Raw genomic sequence first — 17,580 nt, forward strand, 5'->3', positions numbered from 1 at the left:
CTCTTATAATCCATATTTATTTATTAGATGCATGATTATATATATATATATTATCACAATTGATATATTTATATCTAATATTTGAATTAATCAACTGCTCACTAATCGAAATATTGTTTCTCTAATAATTTAATTTTGCTACACCTAACATAATGTGAAGCTTAGATTTGGCACTTATCAATCAGTGGAAAAAGTTTTTAATAGTATCTCACATACTATATATCCACAAAAATTAAATAACTCCCTTTAGAAGAGCAAGAAACAATTAGTAGTAGTGGAAGCCTACAAACAGCACTCTAAGCCAAACTTCTCCAATGCCAAAAAGCAGCAGCAAAGCAATACTTGAGAACTTGACTACAAGCTATAGAGGAAAAACAAGTGGTATCCACAACATACAAAGGCATGACTGCATCTACCTTCCTTTCCTCTCATCCATATCCTCACCTTCCTACTAAAATAAAATACTATTCTCCTCAAAACACCCTCTTATTCCTCTGTACAACCCTACAACTCTTCTTCCACTGTCTGTTCTTTTCTGGGCTTTCATCTTAGTGCTACTAACTTTTCTCCATTTCTAAATCAAAGCATAATGAGAAGCAAACGAAGGTGGAAAACTGCAAGTGGCCATAGAATTGCTTGCTTGCTTGCCTGCTTGTGGGGAGTGCATCACTGGGCATCACTACTATCACTACTATCACTACCAGCCATCTTGCCCATGGAGAGAGTGAAGTACAGCAGGATCAATGTCCCCATGCTGGACCTGCATACATAGATAAAGTATGGCATTAGTTAAGTATACACTAAGTTTATCTTCCACCATTTGGATATTGATAAAGCTTTGATCACAGCACTATATAAAACTTATATATGTGCACAAAACTTTTAGAGAAAAAACAAAGATTTATTACACACCTAGATCTTTAAATTATATATATTGCTTATTCTTATGTTTCAATCCTCTCATTTATTTATTAGTTTATTTCTAACACTTGACCCTCCAGTAATCCTTAATTTATCTCTTTCTTTCCTTTAAAACAAAGATAAATCACTCACAGGAGAGTTATTGGGTGAAGTTAATGGATGGAAAAAGATTAAAAAAAATTTCATGCAACAAAGAGTAAAATCATGATAAAAAATTTACCCAGAAGAAGGTTCAAGTAATTGTTTATCTAGAAGCCTACATATATATATATATATATATATATATATATATATATATATATATATATGACTTTATCCATCTATATAGGAGACTAGAGGATGGAATAGTGTTCATACATTTGGATTTATACAAGACATACAAGATCATGATACCGTCCTTGCGTCGGACAAAAATACACGTACCCCACCCAACAGCGAATCTGGTCCCTCCTCAGGCAGATCACAACAGTGTACGTGGCTACGTGCCATTACCCAATGGAATCTCAGACGAACAGAGTTATACCACGTACTAGTAGTGTAATTTTGTAAACGATCCCAGTCCACAAATACCTTAGAATTCTCCCACGTGTCTCCTCCCTTCTACTATAGCCCACCACGTATCTTCGCCCATCTCCTATAGGCCCACTGCCGGTGGTCCCTACGGGTAACATCACAAATTCACACCTACCACTAATCGACGCTTAATTTTATTCTCCCTTTGTCACATTATCACATACCATTGGAAAACGTGACCATCTAACTAATATTAACAGGGGTGTAATTTGTAAAAAAAAAATTAAAAAATATAATATAATATTTTGAAGGTTTTCATTCGCAATTACGTAAAGTTGGTGGGCCCGATCTAACATGGCCCACTAAGGATCAGCATCCATCGCCCACCGGCCCACTTAGTGGTCCCCAGATAACTTATTTAGATAATTACAATAAGACCCCTTAAATCTACCGCATATTATATATCCCTGAGATAAGAAAAATAAATAAATAAATATATTGTGATTATAGTAAAGTAGCAGGGGCAATTTGCAATTTGGTGTCGTTGGGAAAACTTACAATGTGGCGAAGACGAAGAGAACCCTCCTTGGGTTGAGCCACGACGAGGGGCGCCGGCCGACTCGCCTGCACTTCCCCCACCCGGATGTTGGGGTAGTCGTATGAAAATTCCTGCTGTGATCTCCATCGCCTGCCACGTGTACAGAAACAGTGGCCTTCTCGCCGGACTCCCCCCCACCTACGCATGTATGTATTTCATTCAGACTACAATTTTGTGACTAATATTATTCACACACCGTTATAAATATAAAAAATCCCTCAACTCGCCGTTTCCAAACCGTCCGACTCCGACGAGTCACAAACCGAGTCGAATAAAACCGAAAGAAATATAAATATAAATCAACTCAACTCACCGGCCGAGTTGGTCATTTCTCCTTCCGCCGCCCTCCTCTCCCTCTCCCTCTCCCTCTCTCCGCCGCTTCTTATCCGAGACAGAGATTTCAAAACCTTCAAAGAGAAGCGAATTAAAACCAAGAATTTAAAAACTAAAAATCGTCACAAAAAACCCCCAAGAAGTCGTAGATAGTGTTTACAGATACGGGTTGACTCGGCGTGGGCTCGTCCTGATCGGGGTTGACCTTCGATAAGGCTCCGATATCGAGAGCGACGAATTCGCCATGTTCGACCTCGCTTATACTGAGAAGCTGGAACAAAAAAAATGAAGGAATAAGAATAAGAGACTCGAATAAGCTATCCAGGTCGTTATACAACAACCCGATACAACGGTATCAAGAATTAAGTTAATATAAGGAATTAATACTCACAGGCTCGAAGTTATCCGCCATATTCTCTTCTTGTTCCTTCCTTTATCCTCCTCTTCTCCAATAGATGGTAGCAAAAGGCAAAGCTAAGAATTCTCTCTCTCTCTCTCTCTCTCTCTCTCTACGATTTCTTCTCTTGAAAGAAGAGAATAATAGTTAGGAGTTGAGGAAAGGAGACGCTTCTATGCCCCGATATTAATATAGAGAGGAGAGGAGGAGAGAGAGGGGGAATTAAAGCATGGGAAGCGTAAGATGGGAATTTCGATATTGGAGAGGCAGCCCACCTTCTGTTGCGTGTTTGGTCTTATTTTAGGGTTTAATTATACTTTAACTCCTTTGAACTATTTTTTTTCACATAAACCCTCTTAATTTTTTTTATCAAATATGTGGCTTAAAAAATTTCTTAGTAAATATAATTAGTTCTAAGAAATTTCCAAATTACACCTTATATTTTTATCAATTCTAACATAACCTCTTATTTTTCGCTTTAAATCTAAACGAGAGGCCAGCAATAAAGAAGAGATAATAATCTTTCAAATATCCAAATTAACTCCGAGTGGGACATGATAGGGTAATTACGTTTAGGAGGGGATTTTTGATTTAATAATATTCTTAATAATTTAATCTGTAGATTAATTTGTAAATTATAGATTATAATTAGTCAAAATAATAATAGGGTATTGTACTATTATATAAAAATTATAGAGACAAAAAATTTTAATTATAAAATTCTAAAAAATAGGGTGTTAATCGAATATAATCTTGGATTTTAAAGTTAATTATAATTTTTTCACATAGACCCATTTATTTAATTAATATCTCTCCTTTAGTGATGGTATTAATAAAAAAATATCAACTATCTTATCTTAAACTTTTATATTTTTTAAAATAATAATAAATAGTTATTACAGCATTTAAATTGTAATAAATTAAACAAACAATAATAGCTTTTTAGAGGTTCTATATAGTTAAAATAATCTAATATTTATATTTGCCAATATGAAAAAAGAAATTATCTCTTTGGGTTAAATAAATTTTACCCCAATATATTTGTACCTAAAATTATTTTATTCTTTTTTACAAATTTTAATTAGAAACCAATTATTAAAGGGAAATTATTAGAGTTTCCATCAAAATTATAATAGATTATATAAAATATAATAGATTATCAAAATGTCTAAAATATTCTTTCACTAATTTATCTAATAAATATAATATGTGTATTTTAGTAATTTGGGCGGACAATTTTATTTTAGTTATAAATAACTTTGGGCATATGTATTGTATGATGAACAAATTATGGAATGATAAATAAGATAATTATGTCATAAAGAGATTAATAGAGTCATATGAATAAAACTAATAAACATAAATAAATTCACTATATCAAATTCAAACTCATTTAAAATTAAATTACCAATTTACTTTTCAAGAGAAATTTACATGTAACATCTTATTTCTTTCACTATTTACAAATTGAACAATATAGTTTAGCAAATATATACAGAGAACCTCGAAGTTAAGTTGATTATACTAGAAAATTACAAAAATATCCTTCGCAAAGTCATATAATTTTTACTTAATGGGTTCGAATCTAACACAGTGTTATTTGAAAGAAGTGGGAATATAAAATATAAATTATAATTTCGTTAAAGAATAGAGTGTTATATGCAAAATTTTCTAGCTCGAGACTATTTATACAGTGTGAAAACAGGAAGAGGGATTCAAAATATTGATAGTATCTAAAATGAGTCATCCTCTAAATGATTGGCATTCTTGGCTGTTACACGTAACCTTTCTCCTTCAAATGACAACTTAAAATAGGAGTCCAATTCGTAATGAAATGAGATTGTCTTCTCCTCTCTTGTTTTGTTCTCCTCTTTATATTCTATTCTAGACAAGAATGTTTATTATTACTTCAGATTAACTAAAATTTAAAAAAAATTATTAAAAAAAACCACATTTTGTCTTTATTATTATTATTATTATTATTATAAATTATTCTACCTTTCGAACTAGTATTATTTTTTATTACCCGTGTCTATCTCTTTAAACTAGTAAAAAAATTAATTATACGAACCTCTAAACTAAATTTCTTTTATAATTAAAGAATGTAGATGGTAAAAAATAATAATAGTTCAGAAGGTCTAGATATAATTATTGGCATAGCTCTTAAATTATATTTAATCAAAGAAATAATATTTTTAAAAAGGTATAATAATTTTAATAGCAATTATGACATTTTAAAAAAATTAAAATATTTTATATTCTATTAATTAGTAAAATAAATTAAGGAACTTTACCTTGGAACGATAAATTATCCACAGAATTTTATCTTGGAACGATATTATATTTTACACTATTTATTATCGTCTCGCTAGTAATTTTCTCCGTGAATAATAATATGTATAATTTTTATTTATTTTTGAAAAAAATGTTAAATACCAGTTATGCCCCTTTATTGATATTTAAGACCTCACCATAAACTTGAGACAATACGTAGGTAACTTTGTCATTCTGATATCTCTGGTTAAGCTAAACTAATTGTAGAGTTGATATAAATTATTATCAGTGTGATTTTGGGGCAAATGGAATGAAAATAGTGGGTCAAATTTAAGCACAAAATCGTTGGGCATAATCGATAATAAACACAAAACGAAGGGTGTAAAATATATATTTCCTTTCTATTTATCTCAATTGGAAGCTCAAATTTCACCAATATATATACCTAGAATTTTAAATTTTATATATATATATATATATATATTATTTTCTCTTTGTGATTCTTTTTGTGTCCAAAATTATTTTATCCTGTGTAATTTATTTATACTAGAGTAAAACTGTTAGATTTTTCATTCAATTTAACGCTCAGATTACTAAAACACCAATTTATATTAAATATAATAAAAAGTTAAATTTATTAAAATATCCAAATTGTCATTCTCATCTGTCACTTCGTCTGATAAATAAAATGTTACGATACAACCATGCAGGTTAAATCGAGTCGAGTCGAGTTTAATCTATTTATTTTTTAATTATTTCATGATGTAAGTCTTTAGACAAGTCTAATTTAGTCATATGAGCTATTAAGACAAGTCCAAATAAGTCATGACAGTCCTTAAGACAAGTCTAGTTAAGATAAGTCCAAATAAGTCCCTTAAGACAAGTCTAATTAAGTTAAGTAAGCATTTAAGGTAAATCCAATTGAGTCATGTAAGCTTTTAAGCCAAGTCCTAATTTGAGACGTGTTGGCCTTTAGGGTTAGTCCTAGTGAGACTCATTGTAACCGACCTCTATATATAGAGGGGTTGAGTTCCTTCGTTAAGGATTCAAGAATTTAAGAATATAATAATCCAAGCATCCAAGCATCGAGAGAAATCTAAGTTTAGTTTCTTATTTTCGTTCATATCTTTTTACTTTAGTTGTTAGATTGTTTTTATTTTCATAGGAATAGATCATAATGGCAGATCCATTTTAAGCATCCAAACCCTAGCCACATTCTACCTTCAGCAGCCACCTTATTACATGGTCGTTTACCGTCATCATCTTCCGACGACCGTCGCAACGTCAAAAGTTATCGTTCTATCCTCTCTGACCTATCTCCACTATTTTATTTTTAACTTTTCATACTTACTTCCGAGTTAGATGAAATTAGAGCCATTAGAACCCTAACTTACGAGGCTATTTCTAGCTAAATTTTCATAATTTTTTTACATCCGGATTGGTCTAGATCTGGTTTGTAACATAAAAATGGTATTATAGTAATTTAATATAAAATTATGTTAAATTGGATGGAAATCTAACCTACTTATTTTACTCAGAAATAGAAATTTATGAGTAAAATATATTTAACCTTTTTTTTTAATACATTGACTTCAAATACTTATGGGCCCCAAAGTAGACATTCAATAAAACATAAATAAAGTTAGTAATAAAAAAAAAATCCAAACTAAAAGTGCTTATAATCTTTAATTTCTTCATTAATATTTAATATTTCAATGAAAGGATGCTGGATCTCACGTGAGAGCTCAAAAAGTCTGGGGATGATATCATTTTGGATTCAAGATAGAAGAAAAATTCATGTGAACTCAATTAAATGCCAACCAATGAGACCATTGTTCAACCTCTCCTTTGCAACTCCCAGACTATGACCTACAAAAGAAAGGAAAATAGTGTGTTTATGAACTAAAATTCATTTATTCGTTTTGACTAATGTCTAATCGTTATTTTCTATAACAACTCTTTTTTTTATTCCTTTTATTTATTTTTTCAATTTTTATAATGAAAAATAATATAATTTACAACCTTGTGATTAAGCTAAAATTCAAAGTCTCTCTGTATTTTTGTTTATATCACTTAACCCTTCTAATATATATGCAATTATACATTAATTCTTAATTAATATAATATAAGAGATACATATTAATCTTTTATTTTTGAGATGATGTGTGACATTAAATCATATGCATGGATTAAAACTTAATTTAGCCTAAGTTTATATTAAAACATTGGCTTCTTACAAAGTATGCATGTGAGATGGCATGCAACTACGCCGCACCTCATGGCATGTGGCTTCTCTTTATATATATGTATATGTATAGACTTCTCTTTCTAAGTAGGACTTAGGCATGTGAGATGGAATGCAACTCATATGCATGTATGACATCTTATAGATAGGAATATAAATTATTACTTTATTATCTAATACTTTAAGTTTTTGAGTCAATTGACTCTTTGATATAATAATAGAATCAATTTTGCTAAAGCTTGTTTCTTAATAAATTATATTGATTTTTGGGGTCATCTGAGAATAATGATATAAATTGTTTAACCACTATCTAACAAATTAATGTTTTAAAGTTTGCCAATTTAACATTATGTCAAGTAGGATTTTTGTTAAGGTAATTAATGTTTTAATATATTTAGAATCATTTGTAAGAGAATGAAGGTGGAAATTTGAATTTTTATATATTACATGCTTTACAAGAATCTAAATGAGTTAAAAATATATGTATTTTTTATTATACGTAGAACATTCAAATATCTTCACGATATTTTAGATATTTTTGTGACATTTGGTGCAATATGTGAAAAAGCCTTCGGACGTTTAAACTACTACTCTTATATTCAAATGGACATTCAATTATTCAAACTCTTATGGGTAGTTGGAAGAATTAGTGCTGGTTTGGTTTAAAATTTGTTTTAATTATTTTTTCTTACATCTATATAAACCAATGAACCCTAAGTAATGAAAAAGCACGAAAAAAATTATATTTTAGAGCGCTAAATAGATTTGCTGAGCATTCATAAAGATGAGAGAATATTAGAATGCTTGGAATCATCGATGACATCCGATTATTATTGTTACTTTCTTTCCTAGAATGAGTTATTGTCTCAAGTGTCACTGAGACCTGTTGATCAACCACTTGAAAGAATTTACTACAGGTTCTAGTGAGCAAAAAAGACTTCAGATAAAGTTATGGGATTTAACGAATGATTTGTAAATGGTTTTTATATTTGGAATATTTGTTAGTGATTAATTTAATCATAGGAAAAGAATATATGCTTTTTACCCTTGAATTTTATTTGCTTTGCTTTTATATTTTCAATTATTTACATGTTATTGATAGATCAAGACATTTTATTGTGAGCTTCTTGTTTAATGTCTAGAGGAGTCTCATGATGTAATTATAGATCAAGACATGGTTTAAAAATAATCACAAATCTTATCAACCCCTTGCTAGTTGCTACTCCTTATTGAACAACTCCTTGTCATGTTTTGTTCTTTTTTACATTATATTAGTTTTCTAACCATGTGTGAACATGTCATCACTTGTTTTAGATTGGACATGCATGGTTTACTTTGCAATGCTCATGGTATGAATGGAGAATACAAAGTTAAATTAAATGTAATGAATAGGTCAATTAATAATAGAAGCATTGACATGGTAACCACTACCTTGATAATTCAAAACATTCAATGTAGCATTACACTAATTATCAATCTATAATAATTTGATGTGTATTTAAATATTGATGAGAATGGTGAAGAAGTTAAAACATATTATTGGTAGGTAGATCACTTAGTCAAATTGCTCCAAGCTAGACTTTTTTATTGCACTACCAGGACAAAGAAATTGGAAATGGATGTCTTAGAATAATATGTCTCTTGATTAATGCTACACAAATTAAGTAAAGTTTAGCTTTTAATGAAATTTGTCCTCAGAGCTAACCTTGAGATTAGCATTAGAGTTTATTTATTTCAAGACTTGCATGTCTAACCATGTAAAAATCTATTATTTGCTTTTATACCCTACAAAACACTTGATTTTAATATATATATATATATATATATATATTTAGAACCTTGTTTTTCTTTTCATAGTTACCTCTCAATTAATTGTAAAAAGGCATAAGTGCTCTTTTTCTTGCATGCATCCATTCATTTTGATTAAAAATATTTATATCTTTTCATTTGTTAGATTATAAAGATTTTAAAACCCTAAAGTAAGTAAATGTAGCAATTGGGTCGGGTTAGTTGAGTTTCGAGTTAAGTTAGATTTGGACTGGGTCATGATAATATAAACATGAATATAATCTATTTATTAAATAGGTTAAAATTTTATATTTAAAGATGACGTTTTTATTAAATGGGTTACACGGGTTATAAACGAATTATCGGGCGACATAAGTTATTCAAATTTATATAAGTTATTTAAGTTATAAATAATTTTATTCGATTATAAACATGTTTATTAATATTACAAATAGTTATTTTGTGATATAAACTGGTTATTCAGATAATAATTAAATTATGATATCATAGACGGATAAGCGAGTCAAGTCATAAATGGATTAAATGAGTTAAGATAATAAACACGAATATGATTGGGTTAGGCAAGCCATTATAGAGTAAAAAAAAAAAAAATTGCCATCCATCCATAGGTATCCAAATAGAAATCATGAACTTTGAGGCAGATTTTAGACATCATTTATTGAAGGGTGTAAGAGAATTTTCTTTTCCATGATAAATTCAAAGAGCCTGGAAGTTAAATATAAGTTAGATAGAAAGTCATCTTTCATATGTACAACAGAAACACTGAGGTCCCATTAAATTTTAGCTACCAAATTAAACCGCTTAAATATATTATTAGTGTTATACTAATGCCGAAAGTAAGAAGTTTACATCTCATACTAACTATTTTCTTCTCCCATGCAACCATCAAAGTGTGAAAATTAAGTAGCCTAGTGGAGGGTTAGATACCCATTTACATCATTGATGAGATGATATCTATCTTTCTCCTCCTTTAATTTGGTGATAAAGAGATCAACTTTAAGAGATGAGGCTCTTATGTGGCCGTGAAGGTCGATATCTACTATCTAGAATTTGGGTCTTCTTCAGCTAATTTTTGAATGAAATAAATTGGACTAGATTTATTAGATTGAAACAAAAAAGTACTTTTATTTTTTATTTTTATGATCTTCTAAGATATAGAGATGATTATTTCAATTAGCCTAAAATTAGAGCCTTTTAATTGGGTATTTGGCCAGCCCACTTAGCTTATGAGCTTTGATTGTACAAATTAAAATAAGGAAAAAATTATATAATTTTGTGGTAATAATCTATTTGTAATTGGTAGGTTTGACGATCCTGACGGAAGATTATTCTTAATGTAATCTTTCGACGGCGAAAATAATAGTTGCACATTAGTCAAAATAATAGTTTTACTTAAATCCAGATTTAACAAGTAATTTCTTTGAAAATATTGAATCCATCTCTAATAGATAGTAGATTTGAAATTCACTTTTACTAGTTACTCAAGCTTCAAATCAAAGGGATAAATTTCTTTCATGTCGATCTGAAACTTGTTTGGAAGCATACAAATCTTATCATTAGGTTATTCTTGGAAGCAAGAGGGTAAGTAATCATCACAAAATGCTCTCCATGCATGATGCTCTCTCTCTATCAAACTTTATTATTCTTTGTTGGATTAATTAAAAAGAAGAAGATAGATTGATTCTCTTTAGCTAGAGCTTTCCCCCCATCCAAATCTTAACACTAAGATTATCTACAACTAAACAATATTAATAGCTAATTTGTTTTTCTAAATACGAACACGATCTGTTTATTAAAGGGTTTTCTACATAATTGCCACTAATAACTTTTTATACTATCATAATAATCGATACGATCTATTTACTTTTTTTTTAAATTACCATAATGGTTAGTTTTTAAAAGAAAATTACAATAACATATATGTATTAATTTTATCAATTATTTCTTTGTCACATAAAAGAAGATATTTTTTTGTTGTACTATGATATTGAGTTAAAGTATTAGATAGCTTTGAAATTATTTTAAATAATTTATAAAAGAGAAAATAATCTTAGATTTTTATATAATTGCCTCTAAATTATTTTCTAAATACAACAATTGACACTATAATATTTATAAATATTATTGACCTCTTTTAAAAATGTCATATTATATCTAATTTTGCCTTTGTACAATTTTAAAAAAAAAATTAAAAAGTTATTTAAAAATTTACTCGATATTATATGCTACAAAAAAAAAAAATATTTTCTACAAGAAAAAAAATTCAGTGATAAATATTTCAGTAAATTTCAAGAAAAGAAAGAATATTTTAGTCATTTGAATGCATAAGTTTAAACACCAACTATTGAGGATATTCTAAGAATATTCTTTCAGAAATATTAACCATAATAACAATTCTGAAGAGAGTTAAAATATTTCAGTGACAATTATGATATTATGAGCAATCTTGGAACATAATTAGCCTACCTAACCATGATTAGTGTGTACAAGATAGGGTTGCAATACAACCCTTAATATGGATTGGGCCAAACTGTGGATGTTTATAATGGGCTGGGCTGGAAATATTATACCCTTCATTCCTTTGTATATAGGAAGAGAATTAGGATGCTATGAATTGGTGAACACATTTAGCTTTTAATAATGAATTTGGAGCACTATTAAGCTCTAATTTCAAATTTGAATGCTAATAATAATAGACTAATTTGGACTCCATCTTACTATATTTATGACCGAATCCGATCTTGCTAATTGGAGCCGATGAATTTTCTCATTTCATAATATACCCTCATGTGTTTACTGGGCTAATCTGCATAATAGACTTGGAATTAATTTTAAGCCGAGTTTAATTCAGCTCGATTAGACTTAAATAAATATATATATATATATATATATTACATTTTAAGATTTTTAAATGCTTGTAAAATTGCTATATTAGTTCTTAGTTTCCTACTCCCTAGGGTTTGAAGTTAGAAACTTAGAACCCAAAACCTTATTTCAAGATTGATTTATGCTTCATTCAAACCGGAATCGAACTTGACTCAATTCAAGTTCTGGCTCAATTTAGGTTTGAAATTGATTCATAATTAGAATTACTTATTGATTGCCTTGAGCTCAATTTGAGTTCAAAATTGGCTAGTTTGCTTCTATAATTAGGCTAAAAATTAATTTTGAATCAAGCTTGATCAAAGCCCAACTCGAGTACACTAGGTATTTATTGCGGTTAGCGTTGTATATTAATAGCTTATTTAAGACCTGTGCAACCGTTTAATAAATTAACCATTTAAAAGTATTATAACAGAAGTTTTGAGTTCAAATTCTACTAGGCTCATCTGTTGTTTAAAAATATACAATCTTTACAAATGTGAGTCAAGTTCACTTCTTTAAGTCAATCAAAATGTCTATGAGCTAAAAAAAATGAGGGAGAGTGTTAGTATAAATCATGAAAAAGTTGTTAAAAAAAAAAAAAAAACTAGAAACAAAGAGCTCACAACTTTGGTTCCTCTCTAATACTGGACAATAATTTAATGGAGTGTGGTATAAACAACTATAATATTGATGGTGAACTCTTCTCTAGCCTTTCTTCTACTACAAAAGAGGGAAGGCAGTTGAATTCTATATGATTTCTAAGTTGTGATTCCATTCAAAAGACGATGATGTTTAATCTGAAATAGCCATACATTGACAAGGTCCTCAGTCTCCACAGCTTTTGAAAGGCATGCACACTACTTGGGGCTGATCATGCTGGTCCTATCCAATGACATCTAACAATCACCTCGCATGCAAAAAAGATACTGCGCATGAACCCTAAGTTTCTATTAATTAAATCTCTATGACTCAACTCTTATAGATAGGGGAGCTCATAAATTAATTAGGAACTGTGGAATGAGTATTGAGTTAAGTTACTATTATTTATCTTGGATTTATTGTTTATTTGTAGCCGTTAGATTGTCTTAACTTTCGTAAGAGTATATATTTTTAACCTTAGAACCTTTCCAAGCTTTTAAACTTTAGACACCATCTTTTTCCACGATCGCCACCCACCTTTACAATCGTCCACCATCCCTACCACCACCCTCCGACGATAGTCACAACATCTGATATTTTTATTTCTGTCCTATTTTAACTTATCTCTACTATTTCAATCATATTTTTTCACCTCGACCTCAGAATCACGTGAAACTAGAGGCAGAAGATTTTTAACTCATGATGCTACGACTCTTAAAATCCCCCAATTTTTTTTTTATATTGTTCCAGATCTAGTCCATAACATATATTCTATCAAATACATAAATACTAAATTATATATTTTATCCCCTTATCTATGACTTAATATTGTGTTACGAACCAGATCTGGACTGATTCGGATGTAAGAAAATTATAAAGATTTAGGTAGAGATAGTCTCGTGAGTTAGAATTCTAATGGCTCTAGTTTCACCTAATTCGGAGGACATGATGAAAAGTTAAAAATTATCCAAAGTTGCTGCGGTCGTTGGAGGGTGGCGGACGACGGAGGGTGGCGGACGACCAAGGGTGGTGGTGGATGACCGTATTATAGGGTGGTTGTTGGAGGTAGGAGGTAACTAGGGTTTGGAAGATTGAGATGTTTTTATAACTATAATCTACTCCTAGAAAGATAAAGCGATCTAACGGCTAGATAAAATATAAGGATGAAAATAATAACTAGCTAAACTTAGATTTTTTTCAATGATGATAATTATCAATACATGTCTACCCTTATTTATAGGAGTAAAATCATTAGTGGATCGAATCCACATGTGGATTATCTGATTTATTTGAAATTCAAAACATTAAGATAAAGCTAAGTAACTAACTTGACTCGACTTAACCCATATGATCGAATCGTAACATGTTGCATTACATATGTGTATATATGCATATAGCCCATCTTGTGGTCTATACAAAGTTGTAGTCAGCAGGCATAAACGAGGTTGTAAAAAGACATAATTAACCCCACAGACATTATTCCAGTGGTAAAAAAAAATATTAAGTCACATTATTTTTAGCACTTATATTATTAGTTTTAGATGAAAAATCTAACTGTTACAATTTGGTATTAAAAAGTACTTAAACACACGTATATATCTAAATACTAGGTACGATTCTCAACTTTTGCTTAAGTAAGAATGCGGAATAATAATCAATAAGTAAAGCAAAGATAAACATAAAAAAAATTTACACGAAAAAATCTCAAACGGGTAAAAAACCACGGGTTCAAACTAGATCAAACCAATTACTGATAAATGTAGTACTTTATAAGACTGACTTATAAAATAATATTACGATCACCTTCGGGGTGATTGTGATCACAACAAGACTTAGCTCTGATCAGATCTAGAACGAAAATTTTGGAAGGCAATTCCGACTAATCTAACAGCACAAAAATCTTGAAACTCTGATAGATTGTTTCTCTAAGAGTCAAGAGTCTAACGCAACTAGAATAACGACGATTAGAATTATTGATCTGAAGATATCTAAGCAATATTGACTAAATGTCAGAAAGTGGTAGGACAGTCGTGGAAGGTGGAAGATGGAATAAGGTTAGAGTAATGGAAGATGGATATGACAACAATAGTGGGGATAAAACAAAAAGATAGATGAGTGGAGAGAAGGGGACCGTACTCTTAGGGATGGAGCGGATGATTGGACATAAGGGAAGGGCAGCAACGGCATTAACTACAACCGAGGATGAAGCTCGGTGAGAAAGAGAGATGTCGCACGAGAGGGAGAGCGGGGGAGAAGAATCTTTCGGCAAAGCCAAGGTTTCAATATTCATTTGATAATCCTTTAGTAGGGTTCCACTATAGAATATATACTGCCCCTAATCAACTGGATCGACCTAACTAGGCTAGCTTGGGTCAACCAACTTACAACATAACCAACCAATCCCTAACCCATTACAATTAGGTGCACGCCAAAATAGGTTTGACAGCTACCTAACCTTACTTGACTTGGTAGACCTATCCTCTCCAGCTTGGGTCCACTTGACTCCAACCAACCCTAACGCATAAATCAGGGATTAGGCTCTAGGGCTAACCGATTACAACTCTAATAGACAATTAAGCTTTTAATTGACTTGATTAGCTAAAACAAATAGGCTCTCGTTTGACTAATCCACCTAAGCATCAACCTGCCCACATAAGCAATAACTAAGACACATAAGCAAAAGCAACTAAAAAGTAAATGCTATAATAAACATAAATATATAACTAGCCAGGAGAAAGGCTGTAAATAACCCCGACCATCTCTATGAGCTGAACTAAGATGGAGTTGGGTCTACCCCTATGGCTGGTTAGTATCAAATAACCTATTGATCCCCACAAATTTGTTTGCATCAGTTTTGATCGCTAGACCCTGCGATTCACTGCTTCCTGTGATTGATCTCTAATCTTAATACCCTTTGATATTGAATTTCCATCTTAGTGACTCTTAAAACGAATTCCCGTGATGAAAAAGACAAGCAAGGCCATAGTCGATGAAAATGTTATTTCTTCAAAAACTTATCTTCAAAAGCAATAATCGACATGCTTAGGGTTAGGGAATTCTAACCCTTATACACTTTATAAAGATAAGACCAAATCAAAGTCAAATTTCATCTCAGAAAATCTTAAATTTTGCAAAAACTTCATGGTTCATTCGAGTGCTATTTATGCCGGTTTGAACGACTTGACTTGAATTCCAAGTGTATTTGAACAATAAAAAATAATTCCCTGTATCTTCGAATGCACTTCGAAAGCTAGCAGGGTGCATTCAAAGGCTTGAAACCATGTGTCTATATTTTTGAACGCATGCAGAGTGCATCCGTATGTCTTCTGAATGCTCCAATTTAAATTATTAAAATTTTAAAATTCTACAATACGAATTTTATCAAAACTTATAGATATGCTCATACATATATAAATAAAAATATTTAAAATATTTTGTACACTTAAAACCTAACAGGTATGAACTTCATGAAGTAAACTGTAATTTGCCCAAAATTTACATTGACTCATAGCTCAACTCTTAGAGTAGTCCAAGTCTCCTAGGACCAATCTCTTGTAGAGGCCCTACACCACATACTCTACACCTGTCCTTTATGCGTAACTCTACTATCGAACTATTATATTAGCAAGAAGAAGGTGAGGTGTCTTATCTAGTGATATTTTAAATTAATTTGATTGATCAACAACTGCTAATGTTTGTATGTGAAGTACAAGAAGACAACATATCATGGTTCCTATGAGATGTTAACATGATCAAATCCTTTAATTAATTCCTAATCTCTTATACATCAAATGGTTTGTCTACTTAACCATTTCGGTGTCGAGAATCTGTTTAAATAACATCTTGACTATGTAATAAAGAAACAAAGGTCACAACTTGACTGAAGTGACCTAATTCAAACAACTACTTACAGATCAGCCATAATAGCCTCTTCTCTCTTAATTAACCAAATCATAAAATATTTTCGGCATAATTAATTTATTGCTAGTTGCGGTACCTAATCAATGTTCTAATCAATCAAATTACAACTTATTATTCCATACTCATATTGATGAGAGATTTGGTGAACATAGTGTAAATGTACCTCTATGGCCACAACAAATTAAGTTGTAGCATGAGAATAAAAATCCATCTGTTATGTACTTTTATTTCAATACATTCTTATGCTTTGTCTTCATTAGGTTTTACTGACTAAGTTGTAACTTTTCACTTGTTCATGCAGTAATCGATTTTGACTCCCCTTTACAAGTTGTAAATTGGAATAAGATGGCTAATTTCAACTTTCTCTTCCTCATAAGGGAAAGCTCTTGGAGTCCAAGTGAATGGATGAAGTAGTAGATGACAAATATTTTATCATAATTTCATTAATTTGAAGAAGAACATGTCTTGATGCATCTTCTGTCGGTTGCGCTACAAGTCAAAGAAGAGAACGACGATCTACTCAAAGCCACGTTTCTATCTCCACAAATGCTTGGACTCATTGGCTAAATCAATATTTCTTATGTTTCTTCCCTTTTAATGAGAAGATTAGACTACATTTTTCCACTACCAATAACTTATTGTAATTTTCTCTTGTTTCTTTCCTGCAATGCTCCATTTGGAGTCTTCTTTACAGGTTGTAAAGTGGACTGAAGTGGTTAATTTTAACTTTCTTTTCCTCACAAGGGTAAATAATGGATATTGATTGGTCTTGGTGTCCAAGTGAATGGGAGTAGTAGATGAGACATGCAACTGTACTTTATCATAATTTCATTTGAAGAACATGGCACAGCTCACTTGGTAAAATAATCTAATTGTGTGGTTCTATGGCTTGTTGCATCTTCTCTTTCCACAAATGCTTGGACCCATTGGCTAAACTAATCAATATTTCTTTAATTTGTTGCCATTTAATGAGAAAATTATGCTGAGTCTTTCACGCTACCAATAATTTATGAAATTAAGAACATCAATTCACATAGTTATTTTTATCTCTTCAAGTTTGCAACC

The 17,580-nt window shown here is 30.9% G+C and overlaps 1 protein-coding gene across 1 annotated transcript; it reads right to left on the bottom strand.

The window, feature by feature from the left end:
* Positions 1–307: 307 nt before the first annotated feature.
* LOC140758999 (uncharacterized) lies at positions 308–3,042 on the bottom strand. The gene is made up of 5 exons (XM_073095441.1): positions 2,757–3,042; positions 2,526–2,636; positions 2,346–2,439; positions 1,993–2,170; positions 308–760 (listed from the first exon to the last, which is right to left on the bottom strand). The coding sequence occupies exons 1-5, from the start codon at positions 2,775–2,777 to the stop codon at positions 667–669; spliced, it is 498 nt and encodes a 165-aa protein (XP_072951542.1). The 5' UTR covers positions 2,778–3,042; the 3' UTR covers positions 308–666.
* Between the last annotated feature and the right edge of the window lie 14,538 nt (positions 3,043–17,580).

The sequence above is a fragment of the Typha angustifolia genome, chromosome 4 (genome assembly GCF_048772165.1).
Source record: "Typha angustifolia cultivar Huaian chromosome 4, ASM4877216v1, whole genome shotgun sequence".
NCBI classification, from domain to species: domain Eukaryota; kingdom Viridiplantae; phylum Streptophyta; class Magnoliopsida; order Poales; family Typhaceae; genus Typha; species Typha angustifolia.

Bases quoted from the DNA above. Each gene is read 5' to 3' on its own strand.
- LOC140758999 (XM_073095441.1), bottom strand. From the start codon at position 2,777: ATGGCGGATAACTTCGAGCCT. The intron at 2,440-2,525 runs GTAAACACTATC...TTCTCTTTGAAG, and splicing joins CGCCGAGTCAACCCGTATCT to GTTTTGAAATCTCTGTCTCG. The intron at 2,171-2,345 runs GTGAGTTGAGTT...ATACATGCGTAG, and splicing joins AGAAATGACCAACTCGGCCG to GTGGGGGGGAGTCCGGCGAG.